Raw genomic sequence first — 24155 nt, 5'->3', positions numbered from 1 at the left:
CTATGCTACAAGAATAATAATCTTAGCTGGAACATTCACAGCTAGAATATGAGACTTTGTGACCTTGACAGCATCGCTAAATGCGTCAGGAAGTCTATTGGCACTACTTTATAAATGGATTATATGTTGCATTTCATTTTCACATTCAAGAGTTCTTAGGTCTAAATGGGATAAAATTTTCTCATTCCAGCAGAAAATCTCAATTGGTTTTTTGCTTCTCAACTATGGAAGCCTTAGGTATCCTTGAAAACACTATTTTATCGAAATGACAATCTGCGAATCTAGCAGTAAAAAATCACTCGTTGTTGATTTCGAGAACTTAATAATGGATGGTGAATCAAACCCAACGTAAATGCCTAAACGACGTTGAAGACCCATTTTGGTCTTTTTTAGCAATGCTACAAGCACTAGCACAACGCAAAATGTGCGTAAATGTCAAATGTCTGGTTCATATCCTAAAACCAACTGCATGGGAGACTATAAAAGACTAGCAGTGAGGCACAATCTAATTAGTGTTGTCGTATGCAAAACAGCATGACTCCGTGCTGAATGGTTGAGCTTTGTCCTCAATAATAGAGTACGAGCGATAATTTGGATGCGTTTAATCAAGAATTATGTCAATCCGTTCTGAGTATGAACATGTGAAACCAGGTGCTCAACCTTGATTCCTAGTGAAACACAATATGTGTCAAAGCTCTTTGATACAAATTCACCAGCATTATCCATCCTTATGTTCTTGATTGGATAATCAGGAAAATGTGCACGGAGCTTTATAATTTGCACAAGTAAACATGTAAATGCAGCGTTGCACATAGATAACAGGCGAACATAAGCCCATCTACAAGATGCGTCCACTAATACCAAGAAATACTGGAACGACTCACTTTTTGATTGTATTGGTCTATAAATATCACCTTGGATTCTTTGCAAAAATGAAGGGAATTCAAGATTCAACTTCGTCATAGAAAGTTTGGTAATAAGCTTTCCTTGTGAACAAGTTTCACAAGTATAATCTTTGGACAATAAAACCTTTTTATCCTTTAAAAAGTGGTGACCTAGGCAATCATGTCAAAGTCCAAACTCATCGAGATTTACTAGTTTCCAGGAAATGGTAGCGTAGGATTCAACAGCTTTAATAGTGATACAATACAATCCTATAGTTGAAGCTTCCAGCTTCTCATGGATGGTTTTCTAATCCATCTTGTAAGAAGTGATGCAGAGATATTCCTTATTTAGCTCATAAATTGTTTCAAGATGGTACCCATTACGACGTACATCTTTGAAGCTATGTAGATTCCTTTTCGATCTACTACTTAGTAATGCATCCTTGATATGCAAGATGGTGCCATTTGACAAAACAATTGTGGCATTTTCGAAGCCATCAATAATCATAACGAGACCTAATATTGTGTGGACATTTGCCTTACTCGTTATCACACTTGAGAAAAAGTGCTTGCACAAAGTATGGTACGTGTCGTTGCACTATCAAGCAAACAAACATCTTCCTTTTTCTCGATGATTCCCATTTGCACTTGTATTGACAATTTCAAGTGTCTTGGGGGCCCATTGCAGTTTCAAGGGAGGGAAGAAGGCTCAAGGTCTGTTGTCAGCTTCAAGTCTATTGGATGGTATACAAAATTAAAATCTAAATGATTGAAGAATTAAAAAAAAAATTACCTTCTCAGTTGGTTAGAACTTCTAGCTGATAACGTATTGTAAAATATAACTTTGAAAGAGAATATTAGAGGAAGTAGTAAAAATGTAAGAAGTTCTTCTATTTCATTTTTTGTTCCAATGTATCGATTGTCAACTACAATGCCTCTATTTATAGGTACACATAGATGGAGAAGAAATAAATTTACATAAATAGAGGAGATGAACTTAGTTGATAAGAATTCAAATACATTGAATGAAACTAAGAGATAAGGATGTACCAAAATAAATATGTGCATTGGACATGGAAGGATACATTGGATATTATAAAATACAATGAATATTCCCATATATTCATAACATACAATTATTTATAGAATAGACATGTTAATAAGCGTTTATAAACATTTATTAAGGTGATAATGTAATTAATATACTGTCTTTTTTCAAACAAAGGTACAAATAATAAAGAAATATTTTCAAATAAAAATTATTTAATTTTAATAAACATATGTATATAATTTAGTTGAACATATGCGTACATTAATCAAACTCTTTATAAAAGTATTGAGTAAATTGTCGGTGAAGTTCAACGTATTGCAAACTTTCTGCACGGTTTCATAAATCTATAGCATCTCTTTCTTCTTTTTATTGTTTTTTTTATATAAATTCAATGTATTGCAAACTTTCTCCTTTTTCTTGTTATGTGTAGTCTTTTTCAACAATACAGACTTTAAAATTTTATGGGTCAAAATATATTTTGTACATTAAATTTACCCAAGAGAAATTATTTTGTGAGGTAAGCAAAGATGCCTTGTCTTTATCATTACTATATGTAGTGATTGATTGTACTCTTGGTAAATCGACAAAACCAAATTCATTTAATGAAACCTGCTCTCCCATCAAACTCTGTCGGAAGATGCTTCTAATTCAAAGGCTTATGGAAACTGTTAATACCTTGACAGTAATTGCCTTCAAATTAACGACAGCCACCATAGAAGGCCACCTATAAAATGGAACTTTTTTATGCATACGATGAAGATAAAACTTAAATTTAATACCTAAAAATGCTAAGATCTTGATTAAAGAAAAACATTTGTTGATCTAATATGTAACATCCCACCCTGTGATGTTAATCTAATGGAAATTATTTTGTTAATTAAGACGAATTATGAGTGTTGGTATGTAAGAAGATATGAGGAATTGATGGTGGTGATATGGGAAATAAAATAATATCTTAATAATAAATAATAATACAAATAATATTAATTTTATATTAAGCGACAAAAGACGGCGTAATGTTGGAAGACGATTTTGATGAGTTAGGTTTGGTCAAAGTGGAAGAGACTATGAAGAATTTTAAGGAACGGAGTATTATTGGGGATCCATGTTCCAATATTAAATAAGATATAAAAGTAATTATATGTTTAAATATTTTGGTGGAAAAAAAATTTGATATTTGATTTGTATATGTGTAAAAAAAAAAGTAAAAAGTACTTAGTAAAAATATATGCACAAAATTTATATTTGGAAACAATATTAAAATTATTAAAAGGAGAAATGGGCTAAATAAGGCAGTTGGGCCAAATGAGAATTAAATGGTTGGCCCTTCGAAAATCAATGTGCATGTAAATACACAAGTACACATAATTAAGTAGAAAAGCAAATCTGCGTTGGATAATGATAAGGAGGGTTTTTCTTTCTTTTCGCCAACTAGGTAGGGAGATTTCAAGGGAATGAAGTTGTGATTTTGGGCCAATAATAGTGAAACATAATCTGCCAACTAAGAAACATGAAAAAAAAAAAAAGAAATAGATATCTATTGTGTGGAAAGTGGGGCATATTCTCATAGGAGAATCCACCCCTATGCTAGCCTTGGCATCAGCTGTCTCCCTTGAACCCGAGCCTTGAAAATTTTGGTGAGTGTTAGAGCTTTGTTAAGATCACCACATTTGAGTCGAAAATTAGGAGGAAGCAAGAAAGAAATTATTGAGGAGATGGAAGGTATTGAAAGAATTTTTTTTTCGTTGGAAACCCGAAGCAAATAGCGCACACCATGAGAGTTTAAGCTTTTTAAACGGGAAATTTATGTTAGAAATTTCATGACAGTAAGGATATGTTGATTTAAGCTTTAAAGATTTTAGTGCAAGAAGTTTATAATGTATAAGTTTACTATGATAGATTCGAAGTACTTGGGGGAGGAAGTGTTAAAGACAAGTTTCAAAGGAACTAAACCATTAACAAGGAAAGGTAAATTAAGGTATAGCTCTTGTTAAATTCCTCTAGTGAATTACGGGTTGAAGAAAGCAACCTTTATTTACTTATTTAGTTTCAAACTTACAAATTGTATGTGTTATTGCAAAGGTTTTGGGAACGTAAAAGAAGAAAAAAAGAGAAGTTGCTGGAATTGGCATTTTAAATGTGTTAAACCATGGAGAGAATGGAGGAACGAGTTTACTGGAAAATAGAATTGAAGTTTAGAATTAAAGATGCTGTTGGAGTTAATTAACTTTTGAAAGAGGTAAATTGGAGGTAAGATTCCAAATGTAAAATGTTAATTGAAAGCTAATATGAGATAATTGAACTTGAGCTTAAATGTAGTATGAATAAAAAATTCAGATTCGACTTGGAGAATTGGAGGAGGTGACGGGTAGATAAAAGTAAAAAAAAAAAAAAAGGTAAAGAAAACATTGGCAAAGGAAGAGTTGGCTAGTAAAGCTTAAAACGGAGTTAATATTGGTGAGAAATCCCACTAATCAAGGTGAGTGGGTGTTAAATTTCAAAACTATATTCCTATAAATATATTGTATATGTTACATTGATAGTTGACGAAATTGTGAAAAGCATGAGTTAGTAGAAAACCCTAAATTGTTTGTGATTGTGACAAAGATTTTAAATATGTTTTTCTCTATATTACATATAAGTATATATTTACATGCTTTTAAATATGGAGAAACAAACCTTCAATTAGCTTTTCACTTCAAAATCATGCCTTACAAGCTTGTGTGGTGTTTAGGCCAATGGTCATTACTTGATTCATTGGATTTGATGATGAATTATCGATGTCACTTAGCATGCTGATTTGATAGATATGCCATGCCTTGAGATAGATTATGTATAACATTCGATTTATGATTATATTATTTTTGATCTACCATGTTTTGCAAATGCATTAAATTGCGATGATTTTCATTTTAATGTGATTGAGATACTCGAGGGGTAGGACTAGTTAAGTGTGGTATTTGTACACAAAGTAGTGATTGTTGATTATCGATATTTAATTGTAAAGGGAGATCTGAAGCCCCGATTCATATTGATAGACGTGTGTAGTTCTCACAAGTAGGCGAAAGGTGACTTGAAGTCCCGATTTATACCTGGTGGTGTGGGCAATTCCCATGAGTAGGTGATGATGTTATTGGTCTGAAAGAGTAAGCCTAATGGCTATACTAAACCTACTTGAGGATGATGCTCACTTGTTGATTTTTATTAAACATAGCATGGCATTAACGCTTGAAATTTATTTTTATACAACAAGTGAAATTGACGTATTCGTTGGTGACTAGTTATTCCGCATTTTATGTTTGAGATTTCTCATTTATACTTGCCATTGGATTTATTGTTAAAAGGATATTGAAGTTGAAAGATTTTTCCTGCATGCTCAATATACCATTTTCACATGTACTTACTTATAATTTATTATTCTTAAGGCTTGCAAGGTATAAAAATCTCTCAATTTAATGGAGTTGTTTTCAACACTTATTCTTGAATTTATAAATATTCCATCCTTATGTTTGTTTCCCATCCCCACTTGCTCACGGAGTCGATGATTACTGAGTTTGTGAAACTCACCCACGTTATTTAATATGCAGATAAATAGATAGTTGGGGACATCGTTGGCGAGGAATCCTTTTACAGTTGTGTAGGTAATGGCATCTCTTAGCTTTCTTCACATCGCTCTACTGTCTAGTCGTTGAGTCATTTTAAAATTGTAATAAATAATGTGTTAAGAATTATTTTGAAACTAAGATCTTGAAATATTGTAAATTTAAAATGTGAAGTTGTGTCATCGAAACACTTTGAGCTATTACTTGTTTATTATTATTTCGATGTGAATTATGGATGAGACAATGATATTGATGATTGACAAATTTAATTGGAGCAGTAATGAAAATGTGGAAAAAATAAATATAGGCAAAATAAAATGCTGAAAAGGTTAGCCGGGTTGTATAGGCTTATTTATATGATCTGTGCGTAGATAATGGCCGTGTGAGTGCATCGTTACATAATAACTCAAAAGTAAAATTGCATTGATGCAGAGAAAATCAATAGGAGAAATCTAATGTCTGAGTAAGTGCAGGATATGTTCGAAAAAGAATGGTAATGGATTGTGGCATTTTGGTCAGTGTAATATATAGTAATGAGACGCACTTTGCATGTGGGAATTAACAAGTAAGGGGACTTTTTGACAAAACTAGGGCAGATTTTGCTGCTGATTACTTATTGGTTCAGTCAGATAGGTTGCTGCCAGATGATTGCAACGGGACAATGCATTTGTCCTTTGCAGTATGGGGTCTGAGCCTTTTCTTTTTTTTATGTTAAAAAAAGAAAAAGAAAAAGAGAAAAGTATAGTCTCTGAGTAGAGGGTTTTTTTTTTCTTTCTTTCTTTAGGATATAACAAAGTAAAGTGTCAGTTTGAATTAAAAGTAACGAATTATTTATTTTTGAATAATTTAAAAACAAAATATATATGATTTTACTTTCACATAAAGCAATTATATTTAAGTGTAACATTTTAACCATTTGTGCATTTTTGTTTAATAAAATTTTAGATTTCAATTAAATTTACTCTTTTTTATCATTTTTAAGGGAGTAAAACTTAAGCAATAAAAAAAATTAACAAAATAGAGTGTGAATTCTTGCTTTCAACTTTTAAAATTGAGGACAAATAAAAGAAACAATACATTATGCGGGAGATTATGCACCAATGCTTGGGTTAGGATTAATTATACTTAAATTCTAAATGTTGACAAATTAGGTTTAATTTATTTATTTAATTTTCATATTATTATTATTATTACTTTCACATATCAAAGTGTTAAGTTGAATCTTTCTTTCCAAAGAAAAAAAGAAAAGAAAAGAATTAATAGACTTTATATCTACTAAAAGCCAAAGCCACCTATAAATATTCATCAGTATATTATTGGCAATTGGGACTTACAAAATGAAACATTGATTTTAAAAGTTAAAGGCGTCTAATTTATTTGCTGGATTGAGCTTAGTTGATATTTTTAAAATTTAAGTTTGAGGTCCGCCCGATTATTTAAGTTATTTAAATTTAATTTATTATTAAAATATAAGAATATTTTTATATTAATATTGAAATGTTTTTAAATATATATAATTTTTTAAAAGTAATCATTTATTACTCTTAATAATTTAGTGGCTTTTAAAGTACATAAAAAAATATGAGAGAGAAAATAACTCTATAACATCTAAAGAATCTAGACATGGATGTCTTGATACATTCACTGATACATAGTAAATTCTAGCAAGCTAATCATATTGTCGGAATTGGGACAATCAGTTAAATCTGACAGAGAGTTAATAAGGTAGCATTACACCACACATTTACACATAGTTTAAAATTAGAATTAAATAAAAATAAACTTTATTAATAAAATAATATCTTATACCTCAAAAATCATATATAAAGTCTAATCCGGTCGATCTAAACCCTTAAACTTGATGAGCCGTTCAATTCATGAACAGGTCTAGTAAAAGCACAGAAAAACCAATTGGAGAGAACTAATGGCGAAGTAAGCACAAAAGCAACGATATAGCAATCGGGCACACTTAATTTTGCATGTGGGAAACAAGTGAACTAACTTGTGGACAGTGTAGGACAACAAATAATGCCGGTCAGGTAGGAATAGGACAATTTATTAAATTAACAATTTTGTTTTTAATTAGTGATTTTCTTATTAATTTAGATTGTTAGAATATTGGTTCATTTTTTTTTTGAAAAATAGAATTTATTACCAACCAAGAATAAGCACTGGTGAACAAAACAGAAATTTTTATTTAGAGAAAATTGTAAGAAATAACCTTCTTCATAAACCAAATTCAAAAATATCATTTTTTTATAATTTTAACTATTTTTGGCATGACTTGACAATAATACCATTTAAACAATTTCAGACAAATTAAAATGGTTTCAGTTTTCTTTCTTCCGCCATCCAGATAAAAATTTCAAACTTAAATCTCGATTTCTCTCTACTCAAATATGTCTATCTCACCATCTAATTCGCAGAGATGACATCAAGCTCTCTGTTATTTTGTTTTATTTTTTTGGATGGTGGATCTTGGGGTTCTTAAGGGTGATGAACAACGATTTTGCTCTTTGTAGGCTGCGATTTTGCTCAGGGAGAAAGAACAGTCAAAGCATGTTTGATGGGTTTTATAGTGGTTTACGGTTTTGTTGTGTTTGGGATTAGGATGATTGTTAAGCATGTTTGCTAGGGATTTTGATTTTTTTTTGTGAAATTTTGAGTTGAAATTATTCAGGGAATATTTTGTAAAGAGGGTATATTTTGTTTTTGTATAAGGGGAGTGAGCAACGCCTCCCGATAGGGATATATTTTCTCTTGCTTTGGAGGGTTATGGAGTTTTGTAATCTATTTTTTATGAAATGCACAATTTCATGGCTTAGCAAAAAAAAAAAAAATATGCGTTTTAGGTTATTGAGTTTATTGGTTTATTCATAGAAATCAAAAATTGAGTTTACTGGTCTTTAGGTATTGCGTGACTTAATCACTGTGTGACTATTTTTTAGACATTACGTGACTAGTTTTCAGATATTACGCGACTGATTTTTAAGCAATGCCTAGGTCAGCAATGCCTTACTAACTAGTCATGCAATGCCTTACTAACAAGTCACGCAATGCCTTATAAGAAGCTAGTCACGCAATACCTTATAAAAAACTAGTCACGCAATGCCCAAAGTTAGTCACACAATGCTTTATCAGAAACTAGTCACGCAATGCCTTATCAAAAACTAGTCACGCAATGCCTAAAATTAGTCACGTAATGCCTTATCAGAAACTAGTCATGCAATGCCTTATCAAAAATTAGTCATGCAATACCCAAAGTCAATCACGCAATATCTAAAGTCAGTCACGCAATACGTAAAAACTAGTCACGCAATTCTCAAAAATCACTAAAACTACTGAATTCCATTTAACAAGATCAACAACTTCAAACGATACACCATATTCCATTTAACAACATAATTAACGAATATGAATGTTCAAAATATTCAAAAGTTTTTCTTCATATATCAAAAATCACTGTAAAATGCTCAAAACGCTCACAGGTTTCCTTAGTGTATAAAAAATTACTCCAAAATGCTTAAACGTTTTTCTTTCTGGTAGGGAATACTCCAGAGACAAATAGTCTGGTGAGGAAAGCTCAAAAAATATAAGTCAATTTAAGGTGCAAATCCAAACATACTTGATCCGTTAATAGGTTTCGAGTTGAGACGCAGAGCCAAATAAATGGGTCGATTTTATTAAGAGTAATTTTGTCTAAATTTTAATTCTCTTGGCTAAAAATAATTAAAATTATGAGGAAGTCTATTGTCAAAAACACGTTATGCATAAGGCCCATTTAAAAAAAGAACCCTTTTATTTATTACCAAATTGTGTAAACTTTCTTGAATTGAAATTTTTCTTATTAAATTAAATGCTGATAAATTTTTATTTATCTATTTCCTTATTAAGCTTGAACTATATATTGAGATAAATTGTTCTTAATAGAATTTAAATTTATCTGCATCCAAAATTAGAAATTTTTTTCTATTGAATCATAAAAAAAGCTTAAATAATTACAAGATTTACATAACTTATAAGTATCAATAACTTTACGTCTAATTAAAAATATTGCAAGTTTTAAGATTATGCCTAAGCCTCATACATTTTTTCCTTGTAAGAAGCTCATCATTAAATTGGACATTTAACTCATTGATTGGTATATGATTTCACTACTTAAAAAGTAGAGTTCGAATCCCTTCTCTCAATTTAAAAAAAAAAAATTTTATCATCAGAGTCATGTACACATTTTCATTTTCCTTGTTTTCTCCTTTAATGCTCATCCTATCATAATTATCATCACTTGCTATCCATTTTCACCTTCATATTCATCTTCATTCACCCTCCCATGACTTCCATGAACTGGAATACTATGTCCTCTAAATCATCATTTGGTTTACTTCTTCTTTGTTTGAACTCTTTTTAACTTTTGTATAATTTCTTAGATTTCTTCATCCTCATTTTTTTTTAATGAAAGATCTCCTGATTCCTGATTCCAAGTCATTCTCTATCACCCCCTTATCATCTTCATCGTTAGGATTATTTGCTGTCTCACTAATGCCATTACCAAGATTAGTCATTCTCTCAGCAACATCATCATTATCATTTGAATTACCCTCATGGGTCACATTGACATCTGTCATTATCGAAATCAACATTGTTGCTCTCGTTGTGTCACCCTCAACATTGCCCTCACATTCCACATCATTCTTATATTTTTCATTGGAGTCACTCTCAACATTGTCCTCACCTTTTTTAGGACTTCATTTTCTGTTAATCGTTTTTTTTTTTTTTTGGTCTTGGTGCTGTTTTTGTCGGTTAACAGCCTTGGGTTTTGGGTTAGAAAGACGTGATAGACGAATCCTAAGTTTGCATTTTTGTGTACAGCGCAGGTCTTTAGGAGCGGGTAGAGAGCTATCTTTTGTTTCTTTTGCTTAGGTTTGGGATAATAGTTGATACAGTTTTCTTGGAAGCTGTCTCTTTGTAACTCTGTATTTTTTCTTTTACACAAGCTCGAGGTCTTATACCAGCAGAAGTTTTTGACAAAAAGCCGACAACTTTATGACATAGCAATTTAATACCAATAAAATTACTTTTCAATATATATATATATATATATTCCTCAGCATCTACATCTTTCATTTACCAGATTATGCAACATTAATTGCATGATCATAATATAAATTTATAGAAATCCACTCTGTCAACATATCGATTAAATCTAGACAGTCTCATCATCATGTACCACCATCAAACTTGAAAAAATTTCCATTTGGAAATCCTAATGTAAATAAATGGCACGTTCAAGTCCCCTAGGTCTCTAACCAACCTTTCTATATCGTAAAAGGATAGTATATCAGGGAAAACTTGAAATCTATCTAGCATGACATACAAATATTCTATTGTCAAAGAAAATACAAATTTCCTATCGTGGATAATTCTAATTGAATATAGCACCTTGAGTTTACCAGCATTCATCCTGTAGAATATATGAATTAAATTTAAGTGATTTGAAGATTTCGATTTAGATTAGTGGTCTAGTCATACTAATTTTTTTGTTAACAGAGTATACATAAAAGCCAACCAAATATAGTGGCCCGACCAACTAAAGCCATTTACTTACGGTCAAACAAAGAACAAACTCCAATTTATGTTCTATAGCTAGGACCACTTCAAGCACATGCAAACACAAATAAACTAGGAAAAAAAGACTTAAATAAATATTTTCAGACCACAATATGAACCCCTAAAACCAATTTTGCAATTTTCATCAGGCTTTTGGAACTCATTTTTAAAAACATTCCACAATTATAAACCCTAAATACGTTAATTTTCAAACAAAGAAACAAAGAGAAAAAAACCCAAAATCCAACACACCTTCGTGGTTGGTTTTTTCCTTTACAGCTCTATCTTTCTCTTTGTTTTTTCCTCGATTTGTCGTGCCTTTTCGAAATTGATTCATCATCTCTTTCTTCCTAGATTTTTTGTCACTTTTCCAAATCGATTTGTTGTCTCTTTCGATTGATTTGTCATTTCTTTTCTAAATCGATTAGCGTCTCTTTTAGAAATCCATTTATTCTTCTATTTTTGTAATTGAAGTTCTAGTTTTTAGGGTTTCAAATTTATAATTGACAATAGGTTTCAAAAATTGCAAGTTTTCTGGGTTTAGGGTTCTTTGATTTCACCAATTTTGGGTTTGTGTTTAGGGTTCTTCGAAAATCAAAGGTTTCTTCTTTCATGAAATCTTCTTCAATTTTTTTACCCTGATTTCCTAGTTTTACCACTCAATGATATTTTGACAAGTGGCAGGTGAGATGGAAAAGAAGGAAATTGATCGTGTTAGTAGTTGATAGAAATCCACATCAGCATCTACGTGCCTGTATTTGTTGTCATGTCATCAACCATCATAATTTTTGGTTTCTTGCTTTTAGCCTGGATAATTCTTTCAATCGGCTACCTAGCAAGATCACCAATGGAGATATTATGATCAGGCCATTTTGTGTTAACCCTCCATGGAACACGTAGCTTCATTAGCTCAAAGACCTGCTCCTCATCCCACATTTTACTTTTGAAGATAACCTCATATCTTGTAGTCTAGATAGTCCATAATATGGCGTACCATGTCATTTTCCACATCAACTCGTTGCTGATAGAATCTGCCACCTCCAACCATGACATGAAGCATATCCTTGGGTCTTTGTGAACCACCAAATGAATATTCCAAAGGGCTCCCGACTGTTGCCACAGGAGCCAAGATTTACTACAACTGAAAAAAAGGTGACCTAAGGCTTCAATATCTCCTCGGCAGATTAAGCAAGAAGTTGTATCCACTCCAATCATACGTCGACGTGCTAGGATATTCTCAACAGCCAATCGACCTTGTAGTATTTGTCAACAAAGGCACTCCATTTTAAGTGGGGCAGGGCCGGACCAAACATATTTCTAGTGATCTGCCGGGCGTGATTGGGAAGAGAGGACTTACCGACAGAAAATAAAATGTCAATTATAGATCACATATCTCACTCAATAACTTATTAAACTTGATTACATTTATAAGTAATTTGGATTGATTTAAGTTTATAAATTATGACTTATATTTTGTATTTTATTCTTGATTATGTAATTAGCTATCTTTTTATAATTACATTAATATAACTCTGAATGTGTTTATTTTTAAAAGTCATGTGTTTCCTCCTTTTTATTTTTATGATCTCAAAATTTTAGTAATTAAATTTCATTTGGTTATAGTATATTGTTTTCTATTGAAGAAAGTTTATTTTAGACATAAAATTTATTTAATTTTAATGTTTTTCTTAAAATTAATGTCTTTTCTACTAACATATATTTCATGTCGTTTTACTCTAAATATTAATTAATTTTGAATCAGCCAAATTATGATCCAAAAATTTATTATTTTCATTATTATAATTATGAAATTCACAAATGAATCGATTCATATGCAATGCACGTGTAACAAAAATCAATTTTGATAAAAATGATACTATTTATAAGTTATTCTAGTTAAATAAAAGTACATAGGCACTATTTTAAAAATTTAATTAATCCAATATAGAAAGTAATTATATAAAATATATAAATGTATTTATATCTGTAATCAAAATTTATAATCTATACTATAAATAAAAATACGAATACTGGAAATTATCGTATTTTTATTCATGATAGCTTTAAATTACCATTTTAAATATTTTTTTTGCAAATTATATTAAGATTTATCTAATTTATAAATATTTAAAAATATCAAATGACTTTCATCAAGATAAATATAATAAAATTTATTTAATTTGTAAATAAGAATTCAAATTGTATTGAATGACTTTTGTTAAAAATGTTTTTCTTAATTCTTCATAGTGTTGAATAATTTATAGATTTATGTTACAAAATTTCAATTGAAGCATTAATTGTCTTTTATTTATAGGCAACAGACTTTACACTTGAAAATTGTTTGTATTTAACATAATTTTTATTTAAATATTTATAAATATATATATATATATATATATATATATATATTCTTGTGCAAATCTTATGGCAATAAATATTAGTATATATAAAAGCACGGATATTGGAAAAACTCCTAATTTAAGGAAAATGGACCTCTTTATTCATTATATTTCTAAATTGTCATTTTAAAATTTTTTTTATTATAAATATTAATTAGATTTATCCAATTTATATGAAAGAATTCTAATTCCATTTCTAGATGGCTTTCTGCACTATATATCTTGTCCTATGGTCCTAGTCATATTTGGTGTAAATTAACCACATTTGGAGTATGGATCAAAAGCAAAAGGATAGGAATCGATTTCAGGTTAAGAAAAGCAAGCAACTTAAACATTAATCAATCCAGAAGTGCCAAATGAAACAGCAAATGAACATTGTCCTTTGTAAATGTGGTTCTTGTGATAAGAAGAAGAGGAAGCGTTGCAAACAAGTAAGGGATGTATCGGAGGTGACGGAGAGAAAGATTGGAGCAGTTCCTAAAGTACCAAATATTGTGGCAGGTGGAAGAAGATAAGAAAAGAATAGGTGTTCTCAATGAGAATAAGATAGAGAGAAAAGATTTGAGTGAGAGTCGGGTAATTCTCAAAGTGAAGGAAATAGTCTTTTTTGTCTAAGAACTGTATTGTTGGTCCTTCGTGCAACTTCCACTAGTGTAGCAAAGGTTGGAAGAGGTAGATTCTCCAAGTGTAACCTGTATTCATCAAACATCCCCTGAATACACACTTTTACCAACTCTTTCTCATCATGAGATTCTTGTATGTCCAGCACTCTTTCTCTAAAACGTTGGATATAGTCCATTAAATCCTCCCTAGACTTTTGAAACTCTCTTCCAAGATCAATGAGGGTAACTTTCTCTTGAGTAGAGAAGAACTTTTCCCCAAACATCCTACACATCTGATTCCAAGATTAAACAGAACCAGGAGTGAGGTTAACATACCCTGTATAATCCTTCTCAGTGAGAGACTTGGAGAATTCTTTCAACTTCAGGTCATAATCCAATCCAACTACTCCAAGAGTCTCCACAAATTTCATGACATGTTCGCGTTCATCACCAGTCTTCCCATTAAATTGTTTGAACTTAGGGCTAGTATAGTCTTAAGGGTATAGTTTTGCAGCCACACTGGCTGGGTAAGGCAACTTGAGATCAAACTCAGAAAAATTCAAACTCTTGTTCTTCTGATCTAACAGCTTTTGGAGTTCTTCCATTGTCACAAATCTTTGAGTAGGAATAGATAGGATTACTGCAGTAGAAATAGTTGTTGGAGTAACTGCAGTAATGGTGTTGGTAGGGTTAAGGTTTGCAGCAACTACTACATCAGCTGCACCTTCTCTATTTCCTCCATTCCCCTCAATGTTTGTAACTAGATGAGTGACTCCAACAGGTGCACTCTCATTAGAATGCATAGATTGAGCTTGAAAAGTGGTGATAGCAGAGGATGCAAGTTGAGATATAGTGTCCATCATTCGCTTATTATTGTCCTCCAAAATTTACATCATCTCTTGAGAAGTTTGGATCATTCTCATCAGATCCTGAATGTAGGAAGGAACAGGTGTATCCTGGTTACCAGTGAAACTCTCCATATTTTTTGGTAATAAGAAATTTTAGCAGTAAAAGTCTTACTTAATGCAATCACTCCTCCCCAGTGGAGTCGCCAAAATGTAAATGGGGTTCTTGTGATAAGAAGAAGAAGAAGCGTTGCAAACAAGTAAGGGATGTACCGGAGGTGACGGAGAGGAAGATTGGAGTAGTTCCTAAAGTACCAAATGTTGTGGCAAGTGGAAGAAGATAAGAAAAGAATAGGTGTTCTCAATGAGAATAAAATAGAAAGAAAAGATTTGAGTGAGAGTCGGGTAATTCTCAAAGTAAAGGAAAAAGTTCCCTTTTTGAATTGTGAAAGCTCTATATATAGTGTCAGAAGTAACGGTTACAAGACAAGGTTTTAATATACGTAATGAATGATACCATTAAGGAGGGATTTAATGTTAGGTAACTGTTACTGAGAGTTAATATTGAATAACGGTTAAAAATTTATTATGTGACTATTAAAATAATTATATTTAATGAGACCTGTTCTCGAGTAAGAGCTGATAGAGAAAAGCTGTACATGGATAGGTACAGTGGAGTAAGTTGTACAAGAATAGGTACAAGAGAAGAAGGTGTATGTGAACAGGTATACGAGAACAAGATAAGAGGGTGAAACATTTGTACTTCAAGAAAAGGTTAAGAGGAAGACCTCTTAACTACCTCCATATCTGAGCCACCAAGCCAAACTCTCCTAAACATCCCAAGATGAAAGTAACCCATGAATCCTGCCACTTATTCCGAGTTACTTTCACTATCACCCAAATGAAGTGGTTATTTTATCCGAAGTAGCTGTTCTACTTGTATTAATTGTTCCATATGGAGTAGTGCTTTACTTATTCTAGTTATTCTGCGTAAAGTAGCACTTCACTTGTTTAAGTTGTTCTCTGTACAATATTATGTTGTAACATAATTCTTTAGAGAATAGGTATTAACCAAAATCAAGTATCTAACGAAGTCGATTCTTTTACGAATTTTTTCAAGTAAGTAAATTTTTCTTCTTGTTGTAATTTTTGCTTGCTCTCTCTCTTTATTTTTATTATATTTTTCTTGCTTTTCAAAAAAATTGAATTTCCTTTGCTTACATGTTTGTTGCCCCCTGCATTAATTTTTTTAATTAAAAAAAATTCATGCATGAGATGAAGTTTTTCGATTAAATGAGATTTTTGTTATGTATATATGTATGTATATATTTAAATAGATAGGTAAATTGTTTGATTTTTTTTTAAAGTTCAAAATAAGAATTATTTATGTTTGGAAGAAAATTATCTTGGTAAATCAAGGATTTGTTTCAAGTCATGATGTAAAATAATTCAAGCAAGCACGTCAAGGAAAAAAATTTTTTTTTATTGAATTGATTTTTGCCTTAAAAGCTTGTTTTTGATGCTCTGATTGTTTTCGTTTTGAATCTTCTTTTTGTTTTGAAATATAACTGTTCCATGTGAAACATTAAAATAAAAAAACAAATAAAAGCTGAAGTAAAGAGAGGTGAATAAAAGCTGGTGTATGTTAGCTTTTTGTTGCTTTTTTTTTTAATTTGTTAGCAGCACAAGATGCGTTTCTTAGCCTTTGGAGTGTTGCAAGTACTAAGCAAAAGAAATTCATTTTTTTTAATATAATTTGACTTTGACTTGTCTTTTGTTTTGCATAAAAACTAACAAAATGAACAACATGTCTTTCTATATATATATATATATATATATATATATATATATATATATATATATATATATATAGTGACTTTGACTTTTGTTGTGTTTTGGTGCAGCTTTTTACTTGGGTTTTTTTTTTTTAACTTATGCTTGTATTATGACTTTGACTTGTGTCATGTCTTTCTCTAGCTTTTGAAGAGTTCTTTTAAGTGACATGCCACGAGCTTTTTTAAGTGAAGCTTGCGGCACATGTAAAGCTCGAGGCATTTGCCTCGAACTCTTTTAGGCGAAGCTTGCGGCAAGCGTCGTGAGTTCTTTAATATATATATTTTAGTTTATTTTTTTATTTTTTATTTTATTATTATTATTATTTTTTATTCATTTGTTAATATTATTTTTATTATATATATTAATAATGAAAATTATAGCTTTGATAAATTTTATTATTCTACTTTGTGGGGCTTTTATTTTATCATTTTATTATTTATTTATATATATATTTTTGACAAAGACATAAATAATAAAAAAAATTATTTTACGTGTATACTTATCTCTTTTTCCATGATCATGTTTGTAGGCTTATTTTCCATCTTCCCTTATACCTAGGACGCGTCTCCTTCCGAAGATCCATTATGGTGAGCCTGGGAGGGCTATAACAAGGAGAAAGACCACAGCACATAAAAGGAAGAATAATGATTCTGAATTAGTTGCTTTTAAGATAATTAAAGTAGGAAAGAATGGTGAAGTTCCTCCTGTCCTTGAAAACTAGGAAGATGAAATTATTAGAGAACGAGGAGAAGATCGTTTTTGGGAAGAAGTTCATGCCAGACAGGTTAACGAACATCCCTCTGAGTCTGTTGGATATGATTGGAATCGTTTATGCTTAGAAGCACCTCCTCATAGAAGAAGTGGTACTCCTGGACCATTTATTCTGAAATTCAGGTTTGAACGTGGTGAGTTTCCCTTTTCTGCTACTAAGTTAGGCTCCAATTCTCAATTTGTTCATCATTGGGATGAATGGGTAACTAAGGTGTTGAAGAATCCTTCTTATGTTAAACTTCTCTCTTTTGCTGGGATACTTGATGCTATACGTATCACTTTCAAGCTCAATATTCGCAAAAAATAAAGGATAGATATGTGGCCTGCTATTCTTGCGAGGTGGAGCACATTTTCTCATACTATGATTACTGCGTGGGGAGAATTTACCTTCACTCTGGAAGATGTATGTGTTCTCTTAGAACTTCTTTGTATAGGAAAAGATGATTTTCACTTTATTAAGCTTTTTGAAGAAGAGGTATGTACTCGAGACTTTTTCTTCGATCTACTTAAGAGTTTGAGTAAAACTTCGAAAGTTGCACGATTCTCTAATTGGATAGGGATTTTTTATAAAAAGTTCAATGCTAAGGGAATTGAGATCGGTTCTCCTGAGTACCTAGACCATAAGTATGAGTTAGTAGCTTTAACAATTTTTTGGTTGGCACGACACGCACTCCCAAGGTGTCCAGATGATGGTATCTCTTCAGCAATTGTTCCTTTAGCAATAAAAATTGTTAAGGGAATACGTTTTCCCCTTACTCCACTATATTTAGGATCCTTATATAAGAGATTAGACTTGTACCAACTCAAAACTGTTGAGTCAGCTGGGCGTTACAAGGTTTTGACTTATGTGGATGTTTCCTCCATTCAGATGTTCTTATGGGAAAGGTTTGGTACTTGAGCTCCCATGCCTAATGCATATCCTTTTGCATCTTTTTCTGTGCATAACCCTTTATCCAGATACAACTATAGAGCTTGGGCATGGCATGATCGACTACAAAGGGGTAATGTTCTTGAAGTGATGGATGTTAGAAAAGAATTCAATCCCAGACCTTATGTGCAACCTATAAATGGATTTGGTGATCCTGTAATTTATTATGACCTTCATCCTCTACAGTCTGAAAGAATGAACTCACGAGGTATTAACTTTTGTATATGGGTTCATAGTTCCCATTTGCCTTCTATGATTGAGAGTTCTAGTTTTGGTGGAGATAGAAACTTTCGTTCTGTTGAAGTGTATTCTCCTTATAGAGTGGCACGTCAATTTGGATTTGACCAACCAGCTCCACTTGACTCTTCTTCGCCTATCAGCTTTTCTTCTTGCGTTTCTTCATTTCTCATGACAGGACTTTTACTCCGTTCAGATAAACTTAAGAGTTGTACAATCCTAGCTTTTGATAGAGTTGGTATCCATACTTCTGGATGGTTTGCTTATTGGTGAGAGTGTCTTGGAGAATGGAGATCTTTTATTGTGCCCTTAACTAATCCCAAAGCTCGTCTCTACATTTCTCATGTAAGTAACAATGATGTATCCTTGCGCTTGATTCCTCTTAGAAAGAAGAAATGCATGACTGAAGAAGAAGATACCGCAGTTCATGCTCCTATTCGTCAAACAAAAGATAAGCATGCCTATCGAAAAGTAAGTTCATTTTTTTTTCATTTTATTTTTTTTCTATATATATATATATATATTATTTCCACATTTTCATCATTTTTTTTAGGGAGAATCAACTACAAGAGTTGAACTCAATTTAGTTGAAGAGGAAAAAAGTCTGAAGTAGAAACTGAAGAGGAATCATGTGACTCTGAACGTAGTGATGAATCTGATGATGAATCCATTGATGTTGATAAAGCTGAAGTTGAAGGTGGGCCAACCCCTTTTGATGATTTCATTGATTTGGATGTTTTATTTCCAAATCATGTTTAGAGTTCTACCATGAACCAAGTATAAACATATTACTATGTTACTCCAATTGATGTTGTTCCATTCCTTTTTTTTTTAAAATTAAGATCGTTCTTACTCCCCAGGCTATTCGAGATGAGGTTGTTCCTGACACTAAGACTATTCCTGCTGGTGAAGTTGTTCCTGAGGTTACTCCAAATGTTGAGGTTATTCAGGATGTTGGAATTAATACTGATGATGTTAGAGCTATTCCAATGACTCCTCGTGCTTCTTCCTCCCCGGTGCTAGAACATAGAGATACAAGTAGTGCTTCTGGCACTCAAATAGCATATACTGAACAAAGCGATAAAAAAGTTAACTTCCATGGTTTTCAAGTTTCACTGGAATATATGGCATACTTAAAGCAGATTTTCAACATAGAGGGAGAGTTTTGGAGTACCTCCTTTTTAAAGAACGTAAACGTCATTTGCTTAATGATGGAAGTATTAGGTAGAGCTTTAGTCATTTTCCATGCTCCATTGATAAGTACTTCACTAGAGGAATTGCAACAGATGTTACAGGATTTCGATGATGCTTGTAACTTTGGATTCAAGCTTGAGTGCTTCAATGATTGTAGATCGAAAGCCAAGATTTTTCTCAACAAGTCTTCTTTGGAAGATGAGTTAGAAGACATTGCAGTGAAGATAACTTCACTGAAAAAACGTGAAGCTGAAGTACGAGAACAATTAGATGTATTTTCCAATAATAACTCTTCTCTATGGAATATGTAATTGGCTAGTCTTTTGCTTTTCTTTGACTCTTTTTGAAAACTCATTTGAGCTAGTACTTTGCTATTGATATATCATATTTCTTTTAATAATGCTTCGCTTGTTGCGTACGTATTCACTTTTCGTATTATTGTATATGGCCAAAAGGTAACTTTCAACTTTTCATCAAGAAGATTAACTCTAACTTGACATGAAAGAGATTATTTCATCCCTTCAAATAACCAAGCGTAAGAGCTGCGGCCAATTTGTGAGTAATAAGGTAAGGCCAAAGATGAGCGATGAAGCTTGCAGCCAATAACATATTATCATTACAGCCAAATTATGAGCGATGAAGCTTGCGACCAATAACATATTATCATTACAGCCAAATTATGAGCGATAAAGCTAGCGACTGAATGTTAATGATTAATTATGGTCAAAGATTGAGCGATATAACTTGTGACCAATAATATAATTGCAGCCAAGATATAAGCAATGAAGCTAGTGACTAAATTATAAATAGTAAAACACAGCCAATATAAAAGCGTTGAAGTTGCGGCTGAAATGCCTTTCATTGCGAAAGAGTAAATCATGTATTTTGCATGCAACAAGAGTGGAGTTAGAACCTCATACATGATACTTAATTTATATATTGAAAATTGATTGGAGCAGTGATGGCGTTGTTCTTCGGATTTATCAATTTGCAATATCCACTTTCATTCACCTCATGAATAATATATGGTCCTTCCCATTTTGGGCTGAATTTAGAAGATGGGGTTCCTCTTCTAATATGCTCAGCTGCGCGTAACACTAGATCTCCTTCTTCAAAATTCCTCCTTTTCACTAGCTTGTCATAAGCTCTACTCAACCTTCTTTGATAGATTGATAAATTCTTCTTTGCTCTATCTCTTCTTTCTTTCAATGCTTCTAAATCTAACATCCATAAATTATTATTATCAAGTTCAGCGTCTAGAGCTAATCTTGCAGACGAAACTAGAATTTTCGCATGTAGCACTGTCTCTGTTCCATATACTAGTGAAAAAAGAGTTGTCTTTGTAGGTTCACGCTTGGAAGTCCTATATGCCCATAATGCTACTGGAAGTGCATCATGCCACATCTTTGGTTCTTCATGTACCATTCTACTAAGCACTTTAAGTAAAGTCTTGTTAGTAGCTTCAGCTTGACCATTTCCTTTTGGGTAGTAAGGAGTAGACTTCACATGATCCACATCGTAAAAAGTAAGTAATTTCCTTACATTGGCATTAATGAACGGAGTATCATTATCTGAAAGAATACGTCTAGGTATGCCGAACCTGCAAATGATGTTTTCCTTGATGAAATTTACCACAACTAGACTAGTCGCATTCTTCAAAGAAATAGTTTCCACCCATTTAGTAAAGCACTCTGTTGCTGCTAATATCCAAGTATATCCTTTAGAAGGAGGATTGATAGGTCCATTCAAATCAAACGCCCAAGTATGAAATGGCCATGGAGTAATGATGCTATGAAGTTGTACAGTTGAAGCATGTATATCATTCCCATAAATCTGACACGGATAACACTTCCTTGCATAATTCACTGCATCTGCTTCCATAGTAGGCCAATAATACCCAAGATCCAAAAGCTTCAGATAAAGTTTCCTTCCACCTTCATGCTCTCCACTACTACCTGCATGCACTTCTGCTAACAATGGATTGACATCAACTAGGCAAACACATTTCAATGATGTTCCTGTAAATGAGAGCCTAAACAAGTCATTTCCTTTAAGAAAAAAACATTGAGCTCTTCTCTTGAGTTGTCTTGCATCTTGAAAATTAGTTGGTAAAATTCCATTTTGGAGAAAATCAATATAAGGCCTATGCCAATCACCAGCACTTCCCACAAAATTACACTCTTGTGCATCCGGTGGTTTAGAACATCTAATGCAAGCCTTTTGAAGCTGTAAAGCATCTTTGGACATAGATGGCTAAAAATATCCTGCCCTTTGGAGTAAGCAATGTAAAGATGGTCTTTTCTCCCCACACCATTGTTCATGGGCTATTCTCAATCTTTCTTTTACCTTTTTCTCAGAAATGCATCTTGCTAGAACTCCATTACTTCCTTTGTGGTAAAGTGTACCATGAATCAAAATATAGTGCTTTAAGCGCGGAATAGCAGTAGAACCAGGGTTAAGCAGCTCTTCTATGATGGGTTTTCGCCAATCTTCTTCCTCATAAATTGGAGGTCGTAATAGCTCACTAGATGGACATGAGATGGTCCTCTTGAGTACAGCTATAGGAATACTTCGTTTTTTCTCCAGAATATGGATTTTAAAAGCCAAAATAGCAAGGGCATCTGCATAACGGTTCGTTGTTCTCGGAGTATGTTCACATCTCACCGTTTGAAATTTCTCTAACAAAGACTGAACAAGAGTCCTGTAAGAAGCAAGTATTGGTTCTTTCAAAGAAAACTCACCATTAGTCTGCTTTATAATAAGATTAGAATCCCCATGGATGCAAAGATTGCTTATTCCAATCGTTACTGTCGCATACAACCTCAAAACTAGTGCTTCATACTCAGCTTGATTGTTTGTGCATGGGAAATCTAGCTTGAAAGCTAACGAGATAGGTTCTCTGCTTGACTCAAAAGAGTTTAACTCTAAACATGAAATCAAGAAATTCGCATATTCACTTGGTGTTTCCAGGACACGAAGACCTTTTCCCTCCAAAGAGATGTGGCCTCTACTCAAATGAGAGACAACTAATTCAGAACTTTGTACCGCGGAGTTATCTTCTCTACCTGAAGGAATAAGAACTATTCCGGCACCTCCTCCAAAACTGTTTGAAGAACCATCAAAGTATAAACTCCACTCCCCTTCTTTTATATTTACTGCGCACACTTCTTCATGAAATTCAGCTGAAATGGCATCAGGAATAACCTCTTCAAAATGAGATGAAAAATGTGCTAACAAATCTGAAAGTGCATGAGATTTGATAGCTTTTGGCTGAACAACTGATACATCAAATTCTCCTAATAAAAGAAACCACTTTACTACTTTTTCAGATAGAATTGGTTTAGAAAGTAAGAACTTGATGGGATCTGACGTTGTCACGATTATGAGCTTGTGTGCCAAGAAATAGTGCCGAAGCTTTTGAGTTGCATAGACTAAAGCAAGACAGTACTTTTCCATAGGTGGATAATTCAACTCACTTTCGTGTAAGCATCTACTAAGGTAGTACACAGGTTTTTCTTCTCCATCCATTTCCTGTACAAGTAAGGCACCATATGAGTATGGAGTAGAAGTCAAATACAACATCATTAGCTTTCCTTTGATAGGCATGATCATCGTTGCAGGAGAAGTAAGAATCTTTTTAATCTTCTCAAATGCTTGTTGTTGTGGTTCACCCCATATGAATGGAACACCTTTCTTAAGCAAGGCTTGAAAAGGCACAATGATTTCTCCTAAAGCTGGAATGAATCTCCTAATATAATAGACTTTTCTCAACAAGCTTTTGAGTTGTTTTTGATTCACCGAAGATGGCATGGATTGAATAGCTTTTATTTTTGCAGGATCAACATCTATACCTTTTTTGTGAACCATAAAACCCAAGAATCTTCCAGCTGTTACTCCAAATGCACACTTTAAAGGATTCATGCGAAAATTATGCTTTCAACACCTTTCAAATACTTTCTTCAGATCTTCAAAGTGATTAAAAGCCTTATTGGATTTCACTACTATATCATCCACATAATCTTCCATACAGTCATGCATCATGTCATGGAAGATAGCTGTCATGGCACGTTGATAAGTTCTGCATTCTTTAATCCAAATGGCATTACAGTGTAGTAAAAATTTCCAAATTAAGTTCTAAAAGTTGTCTTCTCTGCATCTTCTCATGCCATCTTTATTTGATTGTATCCACTAAACCCATC

At 32.6% G+C, this 24155-nt stretch overlaps 1 protein-coding gene across 1 annotated transcript; it reads right to left on the bottom strand.

The window, feature by feature from the left end:
• Positions 1-20883: 20883 nt before the first annotated feature.
• LOC108661602 (uncharacterized) lies at positions 20884-23877 on the bottom strand. Its single transcript, XM_018119056.2, has 2 exons — positions 22303-23877; positions 20884-22182 (listed from the first exon to the last, which is right to left on the bottom strand). Exons 1-2 carry the CDS (start codon positions 23875-23877, stop codon positions 20884-20886), a joined length of 2874 nt encoding a protein of 957 aa, XP_017974545.2.
• Between the last annotated feature and the right edge of the window lie 278 nt (positions 23878-24155).

The sequence above is a fragment of the Theobroma cacao genome, chromosome 4, assembly GCF_053813885.1.
Source record: "Theobroma cacao isolate CCN51 chromosome 4, ASM5381388v1, whole genome shotgun sequence".
NCBI lineage: Eukaryota > Viridiplantae > Streptophyta > Magnoliopsida > Malvales > Malvaceae > Theobroma > Theobroma cacao.
This window is presented reverse-complemented; position numbering and strand designations above follow the sequence as displayed.

Bases quoted from the DNA above. Each gene is read 5' to 3' on its own strand.
- LOC108661602 (XM_018119056.2), bottom strand. From the start codon at position 23,877: ATGAATCCTTTAAAGTGTGCATTTGGAGTAACAGCTGGAAGATTCTTG. The intron at 22,183-22,302 runs GTAAAAGAAAGA...GATGCTTTACAG, and splicing joins GATGCATTTCTGAGAAAAAG to CTTCAAAAGGCTTGCATTAG.